At 38.6% G+C, this 22,068-nt stretch overlaps 1 protein-coding gene and 1 non-coding gene across 2 annotated transcripts; both read right to left on the reverse strand.

The window, feature by feature from the left end:
* Positions 1-2,108: 2,108 nt before the first annotated feature.
* LOC141589949 (uncharacterized) lies at positions 2,109-7,358 on the reverse strand. The gene is made up of 4 exons (XM_074410569.1): positions 7,124-7,358; positions 6,671-7,030; positions 5,621-6,588; positions 2,109-5,390 (listed from the first exon to the last, which is right to left on the reverse strand). Exons 1-4 carry the CDS (start codon positions 7,356-7,358, stop codon positions 2,109-2,111), a joined length of 4,845 nt encoding a protein of 1,614 aa, XP_074266670.1.
* Positions 7,359-10,890: 3,532 nt separating this feature from the next.
* LOC141593462 (small nucleolar RNA R71) lies at positions 10,891-10,997 on the reverse strand. Its single transcript, XR_012521543.1, has one exon. It is a non-coding gene; the product is annotated as a small nucleolar RNA R71 (small nucleolar RNA).
* Between the last annotated feature and the right edge of the window lie 11,071 nt (positions 10,998-22,068).

Consider the following 22,068-nt stretch of genomic DNA (forward strand, 5'->3'; position numbering starts at 1 on the left):
TTAATTTTAATCCGTGATAATCCGTTACTTTAAATCGTTTTAAAGTAACTAAATTGTTCGTGGGTGAACCGTTTCACTATCAAGCGAGTGCATTAAACGGCTCAAAATCGTGAGCAACAAAAGGTCAAAAACAAAACGATTTGTTAAAACCCAATTGTAATTTAATCTAATCCGTATAGAATTGAAATTACAATTGAAACAACTTTGACATATTGCAATAATTATCGATTAAAATTACAATATGCAAAGAACGATTGAAAACATAACATCGTTTAATCTAGCAATAACGTGTGGCACGCAAATCAAGGCAAAAAAAAAAAGAAAAACAGGCCGTGATTAACAAGAGGCCGCACGGTTTCAAAAGAAAAATTGCCGAGACAAAAAAAATTTTGTGCCACACGAAATTTTATGCAAACATTTTGATACATCTTTAACATATTGCAATGAATATCGATTACAAAACAATATGCAAAGATCAAAATGAAAAACAAAACAAACGACAACCTACACCGTGTAAACATGTCACGGTTAAAAAAAAAACGCAGCAATAAAAAAAATTGCCGAGTAAAAAAAATGGCTGCCGCAACAATTTTTAATCAAAAATTCATCGATTCAAAATTCGTTTGATGAAAATCACATAGAAAAATTTACGTGGCCTCGCTCTGATACCACTTGTGGGGTAATATCCGTATAAAACCCTATAAAATTAGGACTATAACGCAAATTTTATATGCAATTTATTGTCATAAACGAAAAACAACAATGAAACGATAAAGATTAAGTATCAACCTCGAGTCCTTTGTAGTGCGGCGTAAAGAACAGAAATCAACAGAGATTTCCTCCTAATCGTTGCACCCAAGACCGTCTGAGACTATGCCCTTGTGCTAGAATTACTCTCTAATTGACTTGCAATATTGAGAGAGTTGTTATGTGAGTTTTTCCGATGTGAGATCTGAATTTTGAGAGGCAATGTTCTCAAAACCCTAAATTTTTAGCAAAATGAGTGATTAGGTTAGAAAGGAGGAGAAGCTCTCCCTTTTGTTCTCTCACTCGGCCAACCGTGAGCCTACATGGGGAAGTGGGCTTCCACTTCCTCTTAATTTTAACTCGTGGTCCGGTTCGTAAAATCTTCGAATGTATATGACGCGGTTTTATTATAAATCGTCATCGGTTATCGGTTATTAAAACATCAACTAAAAACTCGGATTAGTTGAAATATTAATACATGTCCGACAAAGACAATATTGTATAATTAATTCAATATACATTAATTAAATATAACCGTTTATATTTAATTTACGAATTAACTGCTTAATTCGCCTTAGCCAATATTATTTAATCCGTATTAAATAAAATATCTCAACATCACATTTTGACTAATTATTAGTCAAATAACTCAGACTAACTAGTTAGTCAAATTTGGCATCTACATGACTGTATTTTCATACCGTCACATCTCTCAAACGTATCCTATAGGTGTGACTTTTAGGGACCAGTTGATCACCGCCATCTGTATGACAATAACGTCAAACTTATCTAGCAAGCCAACCGTTATTGATAAACGTGGACCAACTGATTATAATACAAAAGTATACCCTTTGATCCTTTTAGAGATTTATAAGTCCTTGCACTAACTGTAAAGGACACCAGCCCCAACAGTAGTTGCATTTAGATAAAAAGTTTTGAAAAATAACTAATTGGGAACTTTGACAAGAGCAACTAAGCCATTACAAATACTTTTTCAACTTAAGACTTTGCCTACTAGAATGGTTGTAAAGCACCCTAGATTGTGTCATACTAGTGTCTTTTGACCCATGACCCAAGGCCTAGTCAAGGGTTTGCATGTGAGTCACCTATCCAACCCCGTGATGCGATGTGGACTTGGTTAACTTGTCTAGGAGACCTTGATTGACCTTGTGGTAAGGCAACCCAAAAATACTTTCTATCAATAAGTTTGAAGTGCTCATTTCGAAGATTTTGTTATGTGGAAGTAATTTTTTTTTTTTTTTTTTTTGCAAAAAAGTTATCATTTCATTTCTTAAAAAGAAAAGAAATTACAATTTGCAAAACTATCCACTAAAGAATTACAAAACTATAAGAAACAACCTTTAAGCAGCCTGAATACTAGCTACAAAATGCTCAGAATGGCACATATACATACGAACTGCAATCTGAAACTTAAGTTTGCTGAACAGAGCAGAGTGGGAGAGCCTCTCTTGAGCAAAGATCCTACGATTTCGTTCAGTCCATATAGAATGAACCACAACAGCAATGGAGATGAGATACCAATGCTTCCTCCACCTTGGCATAGAAACCTGAAGAGAAAGTTCTTGATGCAAGGGTAGAACAGGTCTAATAATATGCATCCACTGAAGGACTGATGACCAAAGATGATTAGAAAAAGGACAAGAGAAGAAGAGATGAGCATGATCCTCTTCATGGCACTCACACAAACAACATCTATTAGCAAGGGAAAATCCTCTTCGTTGGAGATTATCCACAGTTGCTAGCTGTCCTTGAACTGCCATAGAAGTTATAATTTTATGACTAGGTATAATCCCAGAGTAGGTTAGGCTAATAGCCCAGTCCCCAACAGGAGTAGGTTGTCTAAAGAACAAGTAGGGAAGATGAGCAGGAATGTGGGAACCAGCACACCAAGTATTAAACTGAAGCTGAGCTTGCTGTACAGACCCTGTGAGAGTGATAAAGAGGTCCCTGATTTTGAGGATGTCTCTGAAACAAGAAGGGAATTGACCTTTACTGATGACTGTCCAAATAGAATCCTGTTTCAGGACATAAGTCTTGATCCAGAGAGCCCACAACCCAGTGTCAGGAAAGGAAAGCTTCCAAACCCATTTCAGTAACAAGGCTTGATTCCAGGAGAGAAGGTCCTTAATATTGAAGCCACCATATGACCAAGGAGTACAAATAGCAGACCAACTTTTGAACACTAGTCTTCTAGTACCCGCAGGAATATTCCAAAAGAAATCTTTACTGATTTTATTAATATGATGAATGACCTCCTTGGGAAGAAGGAGACTAGAACACCAGTAATTGTCCAGCCCAAAAAGCACAGAGTTTAGGAGCTGAACCCTACCAGCATAAGAAAGAGTATGAGAAGACCAGTGGTTAATGCATTGCTGAATCTTAGTAATAAGAGAATCATACATAGACAGTTTGAGCTTAGAAGTTGCTAGAGGAAGCCCAAGATATCTGAAAGGAAATTTGCCAAGAGAAAAACCAGTAGCTGCTAGGATCTCATTCATAATAGAAGGAGCAACTCCACCAAAGTAGAGATTAGTTTTATCAATATTAGCATGCAATCCTGAGAGAAGAGCAAACTCAGATAGAGCTGTTTTAGCAGCATTAACAGAAGGCATATCTCCCCTAACAAAAATCATCAAATCATCTGCAATTATCAAATGAGTGAGATTGAGTCTACTGCATTTTGGATGGTAGGAGACCTGAGGTTTAGTGCAAATCTTTCTGAGAGACCTTGAGAGTATTTCCATGCTTAGGACAAATAGGTAAGGAGAAAGAGGATCTCCCTGCCTTATACCACTTTTACCAGGGAAAAACCCAGATATATTACCATTAATCTTGAAAGAGTACCAGGTATTAGTTATGCAACCCATAATCCATTTTGAAAATAAAGGAGGAAACCCTAGAACCTGGAGCATTTGAGAGATAAAATCCCATTGGAGAGTGTCAAAAGCTTTTTTAATATCCACCTTTCTTAAGCATCTGGGAGAAATATTCCTCCTATTATAACCTTGAACAAGGGCCTGAGAGAGCATGATGTTTTCAAAAATACTTCTTCCTTTCACAAAAGCAGCCTGCTCATTGCCAACAATAGAGGGTAAGACATGTTGGATTCTATTTGCCAAGATTTTACTAACAGTTTTATAGAAAACTGTACAACAAGAAATTGGCCTGTAGTCCAAGACTGATTCAGGGACTTGCTTCTTAGGAATTAGAGAAAGAAGAGTAGCATTTGCTTGCTTTGCCATATGACCAGTTCTGAAGAAACTAAGGACAGCAGCACAAAAATCCTTTGCAATAATAGACCAGGCAGACTTAAAAAACCCTGAAGAGAAACCATCAACCCCTGGGCTGCTATTAGAATCAATACTGAATACTGCTTCCTTTATTTCCAGCTGAGTAATGTCTCTGACAAGATTTATGTGATCAGTGGGAACACAGCCATCCTGTCTTAACATATCAGCATCCAGGACAGAAACTGGTTGATTAGAACCCAGGAGATTAGAATAATAATCTTGAAAAGCATGAGTGACTCCTTCCTGACCAGAATGTATTACCCCATTTTTGTCCTTTATTGACCCAATAAATTGTTGATGTCTTCTTTCAGCAATTTTTGCAAAGAAATACTTGGAGTTAGTATCAGTCTGTTGTAAGTGAGCAATTTTTGCTCTTTGCTGAAGGATAGAGAGCTCAATGGATTTGAGACGAGTAAATTCTTTAACAGCTAGTTTCTCTTCAAGAATGAGGGATGAGGAGAAAGGATCAGTAAGCAAATTAGCCTGAACTGTTTTGAGATTTTGCCTAGCAGTTTTAACTTTCTCAGAAATACCACTGAAATGAGACTGGTGCAATTTCTTTAGAGCAGCTTTAACATTCTTAAGCTTTTCAAAAAAACAAAAGATGGGGCTACCTGCTTTAGAAGTCTTCCAAGCACTCTTGACAGCGGCCTCATAGTCAGGGTGCTCAATCCAACTGTTAAGAAAACTAAATCTCTTAGGGACTTTCCTTTCAGTAAACACAGTAACCACCACTGGGGAATGATCAGAGAGCCCAGATTCATGAAAATGAGCACTGGAAGAAGAAAAGGAAGTTGCCCAGCTAGAATTAATAAGGACCCTGTCCAATTTAGACCAGACTCTTGTCTGCTGATCCTGTTTGTTAGTCCAAGTCAGATCAGTACCTGAACTGGAAATATCATCAAGAGAGCAAGATGCCAAGCAGGAATTGAAAGCCAACATATCTTGCAAAATAGGAGGATTAGAACTCAATTTCTCCTCAGGACTTCTAATAACATTGAAGTCTCCCAAAACAATCCAAGGCTTTGCTGTGCAAATTTGAGTGAGACTATTCCAAAGAAGCATCCTTTCAGAAGCATCATTGCTGCCATAGACAGCACTCAACTGGAAATCAGAACTAGAAAGATGATGATGAACCTGGCAACTAATCCACTGAGCATCACTCAAAATATGACTAAGAGAGACAGTAGTAGGATTATAGAGTAACCAGATCCTGCCATTATAGTGAGCATTGTAATTACAGATGACCTTCCACTTAGCAAAAACCTTATTTATGATTTTCCTGGCTTTAGTTTCTTTAACCCTTGTTTCCAAGATGGCAAGAACATCCAGCTGATTATGCACCAAAAAATCCTTAACTTCACACTACTTTATAGGACAATTGAACCCTCTAACATTCCAGGAAGCAACCTTCATTGGGAAATATCAGGGAGATCTGAACCACTAAGGATAACCACTAAAAGCTGAGCTGAACATGCTCGATGCATCTCATTTGTAGCTACAGGAGAGGAAGGCTCAATGGAAGAGGATCTCTGGCCTAGCTCATGGCATTATGAGCCTACATTCCTCCTCATTAAAACCACTCCCCCTGCAGTTAGAGATGAAGTACCACCTAGTTCAGTAACAAGGGGACCCCTCTTCATGACAGTAACTGAAGTATTAGTAATCTGACCAGCTTTTAAAGCTGCAGAGTTTGGAGAGCATTCTGAGTGCATTACAGGGACATCATGAGTAGAAGAACTATCATGTAGGAGAGATCTCTGACCTAGCTTTAAGCATCCTGAGTCTACATTGTCTACCACATTGCTAGTCTTCTGCCCAGAGGAACCTGAGGTATCACCTTGCTCTAAAGTACTAGAGGGAAAAAGCTGGTGCTCCACCACATCAGTAACAGGAACAGTCTCAGAGAGAACTTGGAAAGAATTAGTAGTTAGCAGGTCATTAGAAGGAACAACTGTGCTGGAGCTTACTGAGTGCATTACAGGAACATTCTGGGAAATAGAGCTAGCAGGAGGAAGAGATCTCTGACCTAGTGAGTCTACTTTCTCCTCCACCCTACTAGGCTGCTTCCCTGATGATCCTGAGGTACCACCTAGCTCCACAAAAGGCTCTACTGCTGGTTTTTTGGGCCTGGACTGCAACTTTTTGGAAGTAGAAGAGGTATGACCAAGTTTACCACACTCCCTACAATAATAAGGCAACCATTCATAGACTACTTTTTGAGTGATTTGACCAATGTTAGGAACATTAAGTACAACATGGGTAGGAAGATCCTTTGAGACATCAACTTCCACCATTATCCTAGCAAAAGAAAGCTTGGATTTCTCTGTTGTTGCAGGATCAGCAAAGAGAGGTTTGCCTATTTTACTGGCCTTTTTACTTAGGACTTTCTCAGACCAAAGATAGGGGTCCAATCCAGGAAAAAAGTATCCAAACTGGAACTCTAGCCACCCTCTCCATTTCCAGGGAGAAAGAAGGGGACCAGTGTTTAAGAATGAGAGAATTCGAACCCACTTTCCATGGTCCTTTCCTAAGAACATTAGACATTTCCTCCTCAGAGTTAAATCTAAAGGAGAACCAGCCACTTCTGAAATACTGGACAATCGGAGTACCAATAGTACCCCAATGAGCAGAAACATAATCCGGGATAGTTTTAAGAGATGGTTTTGATCCAAGAACATGACCCATTAAAGTATTTTCCCAGATTTTAAGTTCAGTAGCAAAGTCAGATTCCTCAAGATCAATTTCAGATGACTGAACACTTTGTTCACAGTAAAAAAGGTTCATACCTAACTTCTGAGACTTATTAACCACTGAACTCCATTTTTCCCCAATTTTAGAAGAATTAGGACCCAAATTAGGTATAGCATTTTCAGTAGGAACATTAACTGTATCGTTAACAGTATTATCAACAGGCAAAACAGTAGTAGTTACATGCGAAGTATCCGTATAAACATGAGTAACAGTATTTTCTACAGTATTATCCACAGAAGAATCCAGAACAGAGATAGAATTAATCGAACAGTTAATAGTTTAAATTGGGGACTGAGCCGAAAGAGAAAGACCTGTGGAGGTAGAAGTAGGGCCAGAAGACCGAATTACAGAAGAAGTTTGAGGAATTCCAGCTGCTTTAATGGCGGAATCAATCAAGACATTCACCGTGTTCGGAGGATTTGGCGCCAATGATAACTCTCCCAAATCACCACCATTCTCTTCAATTAGAGATTCAGTAGAAAGCACCGCCATGGATGGAGCTATGGAGGCCTTAGAGCGAGAAATGTGACCCCTAGTTCGCGCCATTGGAGAAGGCGAGAAGAGAAACTAGAAAGAATCCATGGAAATGAAGAGAAAAAGTTTGTTATAAAACGGTTTTAGAAAAGTTGTTAGAGAGAAAATTTTTTTAGAGATTTTTAGAGAGAGAAAAAAGAAAAAAGAAATTATTTTAGTAATGAGTAAGGATGTGGAAGTAATTTATTGCTAAGGAAACCTCAAATGTTATGAAATGTTGAAATGTTGAGAAATTTTAGTCGTTTTGATGGAGGCGTACCACTTCGATGTGCTTTGGAGAGGGATCCATTGAATTGGGCCCCCACACGGTTGTGAATTCGACCGCCCAGAGACAGAGTGACTATCACCCCGAAAAGCTATTGTCTAGAGGTTAACCGGTTGCCGAATAAGCGATTGGCGAAAGCAAAGGACATTAGCCCGGAAGGGACAAACCCCATCTTAAATTTTTGAAATGTGAAAGTTAAATGAGGCCAATTTTTGAATACTAGTCATATCCACCCTTTGTTTATAACGATTTGAGCATTTCATTCCCAAAAAAAAACCTTTTTGTCAAGCGACTTTGTCGAGCTTGGGACGATCCATGACCTTTACTTTTGTAGAGAATTCGAGACTTGTCATGTCATATGCTACTAGCATCATAGGGATCATCATTCCACCACCATCCGATCGCTCTTGACGAAAGCATTTGGAAATTGAGGACGAAAGTAGTCTAGTTTAACACCATTTGGAGGTGATTTAGTGCCATCCTCTTAGCCTTAGTAATTTGTTGAACTAGTATTTGTGAAGGATTACATGCTCTTAAATTTGTTCCTCTTTAGTGCCTCCGCCACTTGATGAGGAAGTGGCTATTCCTTTTGTAGATGCATTCATTATTTGATTTTGTGTGCTTAATGTTTGGATGTGTCGCCATTTTGGCAAGACCCACCTTGCCTTGCAAGAAGGCATCCTTCCTCATTGTTGTCTTGTTGTGAGTTGAAGGGGCAGAGTGAGACCCGCTAATTGTCTCATATCGGCTATGTTATTAGGTTAGTTTAAATAATGGTCCTAGTCTTTGTCACCTCTTTACTCGGGACGAGCAAAGGTTCGGTTTGGGGATATTTGATGGGACCACAATTAGCGCATATTTAGCCCCCGAATTAGCCTTGTTCCCATGCTTTTTAGTGCATATTTGGGTCATGTATTGTCTTTAGTTCTTTGTTTTGCATATTCTTTAAGATTTTGATCCCTTGGTAGGATTGGAGTAAGAATCTTGCATTTTCATGGCAAAACGAGACTAAATTGATTGAATTCAATGACCAAGCATCAAGGAGAGCAAAGATTAGAAGGCCTTTGTACATATTATAGTAGATGGGCAATGTTGAGGAAAGATCCTTGCATCCCCGAGGAAATCCTCAAGGATTTTATGAAGAAAAGGGAAGAAAAGAAGAAGAAACATTGCTGAGCTACAATCCGAGCGGATTGCCCTGAATCCGCCCGTCCTCCACTCCACAATCCGGCCGTCTTCCTTCAAAGACGCCCGGGCAGCAACCACCAGAAGACGGTCGTCTTCTCCCAAAGACGCCCGTCCTCCAGACCCAGAATCCGCCCGTCCCGAGCCTAAGACGCACTGATTCCAGTCCAGCACAATTTCGTCTTCTTCAAGCCTCCGTGAAAGATGCCCTTCCTTCGAAAAATACCGGCGTTTCCCTGCTCAAATCTAAAAAGTGTAATTACTAGTTTAGCCCTTAGTTAACCCTAATGCATCCACCTAATTTCCACTATAAATACCCCATTAGTCTAATTAGAAGAGCATGTTCTTCTTAGCAATCTTTAGTGTAGTAAATATCAATCAAATCTCTCTTTAGTTTTCTAATCAACAATTAATCAAGTTCTAATACAAGTTTTATTTCCTTAATCTCTCATTTGTTCATCCTTTATTTTGGGTAATTGACGATTATTTGGGTTATTATTGAGAGATTGACAACCTCTCAATCAAGCATCAAGTACTTCTTTTATCTTTGCTTTATTATTGGATCATTAGTAGGTATAATTCTCTTAATCCCTTTTTAATTATTGTTAATTACTTTCATTTATTCATCATGTTTTACTTTGTTGGTATGATTGACAACCTTGCTAGCATGATCAACATGATAATGAGTGAGTAGTCACCTAGCTAGGGTTACTGGGTAATTAGGGGAAACCAACATAGGGAATGATTCATGCTTAAATTAATATGCTTTCATGGTTTATTTGCTTGCTTGTTTTGATCTCGACTCATGCACATGTTATGTTTGATGAAATGCGAGCCTATGAATCCTTGCATTTTTTACCCATCACCTATCTTTTCAATGAGACTTGTAAGACATAAACCAACTCGAGTCTCATTTGACCATGCATGTTGTTGAGTAGGGAAGACTAAGTCGACTTGTAGGTGTTGTCAAATCTAATCGATTCGGCTCCGAGACCCAAACTTTCCTAGGATTGTAAGATATAACGCAACTCAATCCATCACAACAATAATTGCTTGCTTATAATTTGAGAACATGTTTGTATGATCAATTCCCATGATTCCCCTATGACCCCATGACACCCTAGTGCTTTTTATCAATTGTTTACAACCCTTTCAATTCATCTTGCTTATTTACTTTCATTACTACTTAGTTTAGTGACCTTCTACATCAACCCAAATTGTGACACCCCTAAGACACCACTAGTTACGATAGAAATCTCATCTCAATTCCCGTCCCTTGGGATCCGACCTTTACTTGCCTCTTTACTAATTGTAGAGTTGTTTGTGAAGCTATAAATTGTGTTTGATTGGATGTGTGACGACCAACTCTTGTCCGTATCAAAATGGCGCGTTGTCGGGACGGTGTTAACTTGATTTAGATTTCCTTATATTGTTATTAGTTGTGTCTTTCTTTGCCTTGGGGAAGTAAAACTCCTCAAGGTTTGTTCTAATTGTTTTCGAGTTGTTTGATATTTTGCATGTCTAGAAGGTCACAAGGTGATTTGTTACCTTTTGATCGTGAAATTGAAAGACCTTTTTACAATCAATAGAAGACTTGCTAGGAGAAATTTGAGAGGTATTAGTGAGGTTGTAGATATTCAACCAACTATTGAGTTCATCAACCCTTTTGAAAGAGAAGGTGAGGAGAACCCAACACAAAATCAACCACAAAATCAACCCACAATGCCTAAGTTTTCATCACATTCCGTACCCACCGAGGAGAACCTACCCAACGGTACTCCCACACCACAACATCTAACCGGAAATTTCATTGCCAAATCCGCATTTATCCAATTAGTTGAAAGGAGCCAATTTGGGGGGATGCCTAGTGAAGACCCTCATTCTCATATGGAGGCTTTTTGCAACTATTGTGATGCGATTTCACAAACCGGTGTAACTCAAGACCAAATTCGATGGGTCTTATTTCCTTTTTCTCTAATTGGCACCGCCAAACAATGGTTGAAAGGCCTTGATAAGGCTACTCTCGGAATTGATTCTTGGAAGAAGTTGGCTCTAGCTTTCTACAAAAAGTTCTATCCACCGGAAAAGACTAACATGCTAAGAGCTCAAATTACGGGTTTTAAGCAAAGGGATGAAGAATCTTTGTATGAAGCTTGGGAGCGATTCAAGGGAATTTGTCGCTCATGTCCTCACCATGGACTTAGCGAATGGTTCTTGGTACAACAATTTTGGAATGGTATTTATGAAGATTCAAGAAATATCCTTAATATGGGATTGAATGGGATGTTCACCGAGGTTGATGACAACCCAACTTGGAGCAAAATTGAAGAGATGACAATCCATAACTCACAATATAGTAGGCCTCGCAAGGCTACTAGAGGAGGAAAGTACGAAGTGGACGCCGTTACTCAATTAGGTGCTCAACTTAGCTCCCATATCAATACTATCAACTTGAAGTTTGAGAAAGCAATGGCTAGACTTGAAGAAGTCTCAAAATCACCAAAGCATCATGTTAATGCCATGACGGCATCTTCATCAATCCCAAGTGGGATATGTGAGAATTGTGGAACTTTGGAACATGACCAAGGTGAATGTAGGGGAACAAATGAACAAGTGAATGCTTTCCAAGCATACAAGAGTGGTACCCCTTATTCCAACTATTACAATGAAAACACCAAATTCCATCCAAATCTCTCATACAAAAGCCAAAATGTTCAAAATCCTCAAACAACATACACCCCACCACCCATGAGAAACCAAAATCAAAGACCGTTTTACAATCAAAACCAAGGTTACCAAAATCAATCTCAATACAATCAACAAAATGACCAAGGCTTTGATGTTCAAAAAGCGGTCCTCCAAATGCAAAAGAATCAACAAGAATTTTTCACTCAAATGCAAAAAGATAGTCAAGCAAAGGAAACCACCATCAACAACATCCTAGCTCACACCAAAATGTTGGAAACCCAATTGACTCAACTAGCATCTTCAAGCTCACAAAGACAAAAGGGGCAATTACCACCTCAAAGTAATCCCCCAAGACATGAAACGGTTAGTGCCATTCACTTGAGAAGTGGTACAAGGTATGAAGCACCGAGGAAGCAAGTTGAGGATGAAGTTGTGGAAGCTAGTGATAAGGAAGAAATTGTGCAAAACTCCAAGGTTGGAGAATCATCAAAAGAATAAATTTCAAAGAAAAATGAAGACAAGGTCAAGGAGAAGGAGCCCATTGTGATTAGACTTCCTTTTCCAAGTCGTCAAGCCAAGCCCAAATTTGATGACCAACTTGGAAAGTTTATGGAAATTGTGAAGAATTTGGAAGTCTCGATTCCTTTCACGGAATTAATCAATCACGTGCCGGCCTATACGAAATACATGAAAGACATCCTCACAAAGAAGAAGTCGATTCGGAAACTTGAGACTATCGCCTTCACTAAGGTGAGTAGTGAAATACTTCAAGGGAGTTCACCTCCAAAACTCAAGGATCCGGGAAGCTTCTCAATACCGTGTACCATTGGCGACACCACGATCAACAAAGCCTTATGTGATCTAGGGGCTAGTGTGAGTGTTATGCCGTACTCGGTGAGTAAAAGGATGGGGATGGGAGAGCTTAAATGCACCAATATCACACTCCAAATGGCCGATAGATCGACGAAGACACCATTAGGGATATGGGAAGATGTTCCGCATTTAATTGGGAAATTTTTCATCCCGGTGGACTTTGTCATTGTTGACATGGAAGAAGACTCCAACATTCCAATCATGTTAGGAAGACCTTTCTTACACACCGCGGGTGCGGTGATTGATGTGAAACATGGAGAGCTCACTCTAGAAGTGGGAGATGAGAGTATAACCTTTAATCTTGACAAGACTATGAGAGCTCCACGTTTGCATGAGCCGTGTTTCATGATTGATCATTATAGCCGGAAGGATGATAGGAAGAAGTCGGAACTCCAATGGAAGAAGAAAATTGAAGATGCTCCATTCAAAAAGCAAGTGAATTGTAACAAGGAGAGCTTGCAAAGCTCATCAAAGTCAAGGAAAGAAGAAGAGGATGGCCTCATTGGCCAAGACAAGAAATTGGGAGAGTGGTCTCTATCAACTCAAGAGTTCTTTAGTGATCAAGTGGATGAAGTATGTGGTCTTTGGGACGACGAGTTTGAAGGGATTTTTAATCCCTACATTGGCAATGCTATTGATCAAGACCGACAACAAGGGCCATGGTCTATTGAAGATCTTTATCACGATAATGAACAAGCTTTTGATTATTTCTTCAAGGTGTTGAGCAACATCAACAACACCTTGGACATGCCCCCTTGACATCTCATCAAGAATGAGAGTTTGGTGGAGTCCTCCCTAAACCACCATTTGTAAATATTTCTAACTCCCTAACTCGCATTTCAATTCTTGTATTGCATTCTTGTTATTTTTGGATTTTTATACTTTGATCAAGATAATTGTCATGATTGAGAGAAGTGAGGGAGGGACTAATGATTTCAATTGATGTGTAGTGCTTTAGCTTAGTGTGGGGATAGTAATTGCCTAGGCTATCCATGCCTTAGTAGTGCCCCCACAATGAAGAACACGAGATATGAAGAAGAATGGAAGAATGACAAGGGATATGCATAGTACACGGATGGAACTGAATCCGGGTAAAAGGGGCAGAATCCGAGCGGATTCAGGAGAATCCGTCCGTCTTCAGAAAATCCGGGCATATTGGGTAGAAGACGCCCGTCCTGCACTGAGCTGAATTTTTGAAATTTTTTACTGTAAGCAAATCCGGGCGTCCTGCAAAGGAATCCGCCCGTCTTCAGAAAGTCGCCCGTCTTCACTGAAAGACGCCCGTCTTTTTGGCTGAGGAAAACAAGAAAAATCCCTGTAAAGGAATCCGCCCGTCTTCTGTAAAAGACGCCCGTCCCGTGTTAGCAATTCCGAGCGTCTTCACTGAAAGACGCCCATCTTTAGGCGAGTTTTTCCCAACCCAGAACAGGCCAAATCCGGGCGTCCCGAGCAAAAACCGCCCGTCTTGCCCCTGCATTTCAAATTTTTTGGGTTTTATAAACCCCCTCACACATTCATTTCTTCATTCCTTCATTCATAACACTACTCATAAACCCCAAAACCCTCATCCTCTCCATCACAAAAACAAGATTCCTCAACAACATTCACCAAAATCAAATCAAAACATCCTTTTAACAACAAATCAATCACTCCTCTTTCAATAAAAATCAAAACCAAGCACAAAATTTTCAACCTTTGAGTCGATTTTTGAATTCATAAAGGCAAAGCCTTTCATCTTTGAATCGATTTGGGTACACTACAAATTGAAGATTTTTCACTCTTTTCTTGGTTTAATCATCAATGGCAAGGACAAAGGGAGCAACAAAAGTAACAAAAGCAAAGGCACCAAAGGCAAAGACTCTCTCATCAAGGCAAAAGAGTCTTCAAGCAAAGAAAGCATTGGCTATGGTGGTAGCTAGCCCAAACTTGGAAGTGAAACAACAACAACCTCCCATGGGAACAACAACATCTACTACTCCGGAAATTGATCAACTTTCGAACTATCCGGATGTAATTTTCATTTCCAAATCCCATAGGGACACTTTTGCCAAGTATGCTAGAAAAGCATTTTTATCCACCAAGTTTATTTGTGAAGATGCCTTAGATAATTTGGGTGTCCTTGAGCAAACTAGAGCCTTCTTTAAAGCCATGGGGTTGGAAAAATTGTTTGAGTCAAAAGAAATGACATACCCCTCCCTTACCTTAGAATTTTTGAGTTCTTTGAATGTTAACAAGGTTGAGACCATGGAAAACATCGAGTTCCGCCTAGCTAATGTTAGTAGGCGCATCTCCTTTAAGGAAATGGGTGAAGCTTTGGGTCTTGATGATTCACCGAGTTATTTTAAGAATGTTGGCAAGTATGACCCCGCTCCTCTTTGGGAGGCGATTTCCGGAAGGAAATTTGAGAGCTTTCATGCTAGTCGTGCTTTATTAGTCCTTCATCCGGGCATTAGAGTATGGCACAAGGTCATAGGAAACACTATCATTGCAAGAAAAGACACCAACCATTTCACCAAACTTGATTTTGTTCTTCTTGAGTCGGCTTTGAACATTGGAAGGGAACACACCAAGCCTTTCAACTCTCTAAGGCTTTTGGTGGATAGATGGCTAAACATTGATTGTGGGAAGCAAGGCACTACCGTTATTGTGAATGGCGGTCTAGTCACTATTCTAGCTAAATACTTTGATCGGAACTTCAACAAGGATAACAAGTATGAGGCAAAGAAGGGTGTTCATATCATTGATATTGATACTATGATGCACAAGTACAAGTGGGTCTCTCATAACCCTCTTGACACCAAGTATGGATGGCTCACTAGTGAGGCTAGATCTTTTACTTTGCCTTCGAAGATTTGTCGTTTAAGTGTCCACCGAACCAATTATCTCCTTCCCCTATCAAAAGAGGCCGAGTATATCATCCAACAACAAAAGGGTGAAATTGAAATGCCCTCCTCTTCCATTGTCACACCACCCTATCCTTTCGCGTACCAAGAGTTCAAGCCCGAAGGTGTTGAAGCAAGAAATGATTATTTGACTCTTCTTATGCAAGAGATGCACAAGCAAGCTTTTGAGGACCGGAAAGATGCTTACTTAGCTCAATATCCACCCCTCCTACACTTAGCTAGGCAAGGACTACTTGATCCTTCATGTGCTTTACCTAGTTGGGCGGATAGGGAAGTCTTCTCTCCGAGTGCATCTAGGGGTGAGCTTCCGGGTGACAATGAGGTTGTTGGTGATGAAGATGTTGATGATAACATTGAAGAAGAAGCTAGTGAAGAAGGAGAAGAGGATGATGAGCAAGGTGAAGAAGAAAGTGAAGAGGGAAGTGGCGATGAGTCCACTTCTAATGAGGAAGATGATGATAGTGATGATATGATGGAAGATTAGCAAGCTTTGGAGGCTCCTACCTTCTTGAGGTTTGTTCTACTTCTTTCTTTGTTTTAATTATTTTTCTTGATCATTGTTGGAGTAGTCCTAAAACCATAGAGGACTAACACCTCGGCCCCATTGAGGTGTTCTCATTTTATTGTTCCCATTTTTCAAAATCCAAAATGACAAATTAATTTCATGCATTACATAGTGTGTGCATGAACTACACCCATCCTTAGGACATTAGCAATAATGTCTAACTCGGTTTGGGGAAGTCAATGCATACACAACGGGAGCTAATTCAAATTATCCTCTCCGTCATAAACAAAAACCATGCATCATGTAGTGTAGATTAGTGTAGCTTGCATTTAGTGTAGAAATCATGCATCATGTTTGCATAATTTCCCATCATTTTGGCCATTGAGGACAATGCCCATATTAGTGTGGGGATGGGGAATTCTAACTTAACTTCTTATTCAAAAATTTCGAAAAAACCATAAAAATTTGAAAAATTGAAAAACCAAAAACAAGTTTATTTCTTTTGTAGTGTAGTCATGTATTGTTCTATCCTTGTTCACATTGATCGACTACGCCACATCCGAGACATGAGGATATTGAAGACCGCATGGTATGATCTTTCCAATCTCCTTTTTCCTCTTTATGTTAATGACTATGTGGCTTTATTTTGATTGATGCGGTATAACAATGTGAACTTAGGACTTGTATTTAGTTTATATGTCATATTAGTTGGTAGAATCACTTGAATTAGAATGTATATAATAGTTGCATCATGGCATGTAGTTGTATTTAGATAAAAAGTTTTGAAAAATGCCTAATTGGGAACTTTGACAAGAGCAACTAAGCCATTACAAATACTTTTTCAACTTAAGACTTTGCCTACTAGAATGGTTGTAAAACACCCTAGATTGTGTCATACTAGTGTCTTTTGACCCATGACCCAAGGCCTAGTCAAGGGTTTGCATGTGAGTCACCTATCCAACCCCGTGATGCGATGTGGACTTGGTTAACTTGTCTAGGAGTTCTTGATTGACCTTGTGGTAAGGCAGCCCAAAAATACTTTCTATCAATAAGTTTGAAGTGCTCATTTCGAAGATTTTGTTATGTGGAAGTAATTTATTGCTAAGGAAACCTCAAATGTTATGAAATGTTGAGAAATTTTAGTCGTTTTGATGGAGGCGTACCACTTCCATGTGCTTTGGAGAGGGATCAATTGAATTGGGCCCCCACACGGTTGTGAATTCGACCGCCCAGAGACAGAGTGACTATCACCCCGAAAAGCTATTGTCTAGAGGTTAACGGGTTGCCTAATAAGCGATTGGCGAAAAAAAAGGACATTAGCCCGGAAGGGACAAACCCCATCTTAAATTTTTGAAATGTGAAAGTTAAATAAGGCCAATTTTTGAATACTAGTCATATCCACCCTTTGTTTATAACGATTTGAGCATTTCATTCCCAAAAACAAAACCTTTTTGTCAAGCCACTTTGTCGAGCTTGGGACGATCCATGACCTTTAATTTTGTAGAGAATTCGAGACTTGTCATGTCATATGCTACTAGCATCATAGGGATCATCATTCCACCACCATCCGATCGCTCTTGACGAAAGAATTTGGAAATTGAGGACGAAAGTAGTCTAGTTTAACACCATTTGGAGGTGATTTAGTGCCATCCTCTTAGCCTTAGTAATTTGTTGAACTAGTATTTGTGAAGGATTACATGCTCTAAAATTTGTTCCTCTTTAGTGCCTCCGCCACTTGATGAGGAAGTGGCTATTCCTTGTGTAGATGCATCCATTATTTGATTTTGTGTGCTTAATGTTTGGATGTGTCGCCATTTTGGCAAGACCCACCTTGCCTTGCAAGAAGGCATCCTACCTCATGGTTGTCTTTTTGTGAGTTGAAGGGGCGGAGTGAGACCCGCTAATTGTCTCATATCGGCTATGTTATTAGGTTAGTTTAAATAATGGTCCAAGTCTTTGTCACCTCTTTACTCGGGACGAGCAAAGGTTCGGTTTGGGGATATTTGATGTGACCATAATTAGCGCATATTTAGCCCCCGAATTAGCCTTGTTCCCATGCTTTTTAGTGCATATTTGGGTCATTTATTGTCTTTAGTTCTTTGTTTTGCATATTCTTTGAGATTTTGATCCCTTGGTAGGAAAGGAGTAAGAATCTTGCATTTTCATGGCAAAATGAGACTAAATTGATTGAATTCAATGACCAAGCATCAAGGAGAGACAAGATTAGAAGGCCTTTGTACATATTATAGTAGATGGGCAATGTTGAGGAAAGATCCTTGCATCCCCGAGGAAATCCCCAAGGATTTTATGAAGAAAAGGGAAGAAAAGAAGAAGAAACATTGCTGAGCTACAATCCGAGCGGATTGCCCTGAATCCGCCCGTCCTCCACTCCATAATCCGGCCGTCTTCCTTCAAAGACGCCCGGGCAGCAACCACCAGAAGACGGCCGTCTTCTCCCAAAGACGCCCGTCCTCCAGACCCAGAATCCGCCCGTCCCGAGCCTAAGACGCACGGATTCCAGTCCAGCACAATTTCGTCTTCTTCAAGCCTCCGTGAAAGATGCCCTTCCTTCGAAAAATACCGGCGTTTCCCTGCTCAAATCTAAAAAGTGTAATTACTAGTTTAGCCCTTAGTTAACCCTAATGCATCCACCTAATTTCCACTATAAATACCCCATTAGTCTAATTAGGAGAGCATGTTCTTCTTAGCAATCTTTAGTGTAGTAAATATCAATCAAATCTCTCTTTAGTTTTGTAATCAACAATTAATCAAGTTCTAATACAAGTTTTATTTCCTTAATCTCTCATTTGTTCATCCTTTATTTTGGGTAATTGAAGATTATTTGGGTTATTATTGGGAGATTGACAACCTCTCAATCAAGCATCAAGTACTTCTTTTATCTTTGCTTTATTACTGGATCATTAGTAGGTATAATTCTCTTAATACCTTTTTAATTATTGTTAATTACTTTCATTTATTCATCATGTTTTACTTTGTTGGTATGATTAAAACCTTGCTAGCATGATCAACATGATAATGAGTGAGTAGTCACCTAGCTAGGGTTAATGGGTAATTAGGGGAAACCAACATGGGGAATGATTCATGCTTAAATTAATATGCTTTCATGGTTTATTTGCTTGCTTGCTTTGATCTCGACTCATGCACATGTTATGTTTGATGAAATGCGAGCCAATGAATCCTTGCATTTTTAACCCATCACCTATCTTTTCAATGAGACTTGTAAGACATAAACCAACTCGAGTCTCATTAGACCATGCATGTTGTTGAGTAGGGAAGACTAAGTCGACTTGTAGGTGTTGTACAATCTAATCGATTCGGCTCCGGGACCCAAACTTTCCTAGGATTGTAAGATATAACCCAACTCAATCCATCACAACAATAATTGCTTGCTTATAATTTGAGAACATGTTTGTATGATCAATTCCCATGATTCCCGTATGACCCCATGACACCCTAGTGCTTTTTATCAATTGTTTACAACCCTTTCAATTCATCTTGCTTATTTACTTTCATTACTACTTAGTTTAGTGACCTTCTACATCAACCCAAATTGTGACACCCCTAAGACACCACTAGTTACGATAGAAATCTCATCTCAATTCCCGTCCCTTGGGATCCGACCTTTACTTGCCTCTTTACTAATTGTAGAGTTGTTTGTGAAGCTATAAATTGTGTTTGATTGGATGTGTGACGACCAACTCTTGTCCGTATCACTTACCTCATGGTATAGACTCGAGTTACAGAGTGACTATTGACCGTCCCATGAACTTATTCCTGTCTCTAGATATATTGTCCTTTCTTGTTTGATGATTCTATGAATCATAGAAGGTGAGATGCAAGCCGGCTATGGTTGATAGAGTTTGGATTCCTGGATGTTATGTGATTCACATGATAGTGTAGTATGAGTCAGTCTAGTATTCACATGCTAGGACTATGTGTTGTTTATATTCTTGTTCACATGATAAGCACGATTGTCTAGGATCTATATGCTAAGGCTATGTGTTACCCATATTCATATTCTTATGTTTACATGTTATATTAATTATGACATTTCGTGGCTGGGAGGACACGGAGTTACTCCCCACTGACTGTGGCTTTCGTATTTGTATAAAATGCGATGGACAGGTAGGTGATGCATATATGGGGTACATGGACGAGCTAGCGAGCAAAGTAACCTTGGGACCTAGATTGGTTTTATATTATTGTGACCCTTAAACACTTTTATGTCATATACGTTTTAGGGACATATGTCTCCCTTTTTCATATTTGGGTTGTATAACTTTGTTTCGCGACTCTAGCGATGTTTTATGTATGAGATTTATTTTGGACCTTGCATGTTTGACACCTTCCCATTTGGATATTTTTATAACAGGTTCAGGTTTCGTTTTCGGTTTTAAAAATTACAGGTTTTTACCCAAATGAACCTATTACAAACATATCCATGCAGTTTCCAGCAGCTTTTATGGATTTGATGAATCGGATCTTTACACCGTTCTTGGATAAGTTTGTGGTTGTTTTCATCGACGACATCTTAGTCTATTCTAAGACTAAGGAAGAGCATGAGGAGCACTTGAGGATAGTCTTGTAGACCTTGAGAGAAAATCAGCTTTATGCCAAGCTGTCTAAGTGCGAGTTCTGGTTAGAGGAAGTGGCTTTTCTGGGTCATGCGATATCTAAGAAGGGGGTATCTGTGGATCCTAGTAAGATTGAGGCCGTCACCAAGTGGGAATCGCCGAAGAATGTTGCAGAGATTCGGAGTGTCTTAGGCCTTACTTGAAAATTGACGGACGATTTTGGAAGTAAAATTTACGTATCAAATTGAAATGTGATTAAATGAGATACGGTCTGAGTAATTGAATCGTATCATTACTCGGATGAAATTATTGTTTACAGAAACAATTAAATTTGAATGAATTATTATAAATACGATTTATGAATTGGTAAAATATTTTGGCACAAGTAATTATGAAATTACTAAGTCGATTTTTGTATGTGACGTATTTTTATAAATACGTTGATTTTAATATGTTAAAATACATAACAAATTTATGTGACATGTGACATGTGACATATTGACAATTGACAAAAATAATATGGAATCCATATTAACTAAAGTGCCGAAAATGGAGGAGTATTAGGCTTAATATTGTGTTTATATTATAAGTGGTAAACATAATGATTAAAAAGCAAGTGTAGCCATGCAACCCTATTAAACCTTGTGAAGACAAATGTGGGCATGCATTGGCTCCCATAAACACCTCCTCCCACCCAGTTTTCCAAAAAAGAATGGCAAGGGTTTTGTCTTATATTTTTCTCATATACACTACTAAGTTTTAGTTAGTGAATTATTCATTCAACCATTATCCAAAAATTAAGATTTCTAGAGAGATAAAAATATCTCTTATTCTTCTCCATAATACCGAAATTATTAAGTGTTCATAATAATTTTGGGTCAATTTTCTACTAGATTAATATTATACTAGTACTTATAATATTAATTTGAATTAAGAGAAAGCCTTGGGTATTAAGCTTAGGGAGAGATCCTATACTTGGATCTTGGTTCTTCCATAAGGGAAAGCTCAAGAACAAGAGAGAAAGGTGATCTCTCTTGTGCCCATTAAACCGAAATCACCAATGTAAGAACATGATTTCTCCTCCATTTTATCATATTGTTTGCATGCATAAAATCCATATTTAATTTTATGACAAATTAATTAAGACATATATGATTATGTTAGTGTATATAGATCTACATTTCCTTCAATCGGTATCAAGAGCCACGGTTGTTTGCATGCAAATCGGTTAAAAGTTTTTCCGAGTTATAAGAATAACAAATAAAACTTGTAAAATTTGTGTTATTATGAGATATCACGAAATTAATCCATGCATGTTAATATTTCTGGTCCTAAAATGTTTTAGGATATTTTGGTTAATTTTACGGATTTCTATTGTTCATATTATACATTAATGGCATTTAAATATGATTTTGTGAGTAAAAATGTCATTTTCGGTCTAAAATTAGCTATACTTCGAATTTTTCATTGATTTTTGGATATGTTGTCTCATATATTATTTTGAGATAACCTGTAAATTTTCATAATTTTTGGACTTGTTATGCTCGAAAAATGGATTTTTCATTATTAAATTCGGATTTAGGTGAAAAATAGGTTAATATGAGTTAAATTTCGATTCTGGTCATAGAAAATTAATATGTCGTCACATGAAATTTTACAAGATGTGTGTAAAATAATTGGCTATAAAGAAGTCTTTTTGCATTATTTA

The sequence above is a fragment of the Silene latifolia genome, chromosome 7 (genome assembly GCF_048544455.1).
Source record: "Silene latifolia isolate original U9 population chromosome 7, ASM4854445v1, whole genome shotgun sequence".
NCBI lineage: Eukaryota > Viridiplantae > Streptophyta > Magnoliopsida > Caryophyllales > Caryophyllaceae > Silene > Silene latifolia.

What these genes read in the sequence shown, in the direction of transcription:
- LOC141589949 (XM_074410569.1), bottom strand. Translation starts at nt 7,358, where the DNA reads ATGGCGCGAACTAGGGGTCACATTTCTCGCTCTAAGGCCTCCATAGCT. An exon ending in TGCTCATTGGGGTACTATTG is followed by an intron (nt 6,589 to 6,670) that starts GTACTCCGATTG and finishes TAATGTTCTTAG; the next exon opens with GAAAGGACCATGGAAAGTGG. An exon ending in TGGTTTTAATGAGGAGGAAT is followed by an intron (nt 5,391 to 5,620) that starts GTAGGCTCATAA and finishes GTGCATAATCAG; the next exon opens with CTGGATGTTCTTGCCATCTT.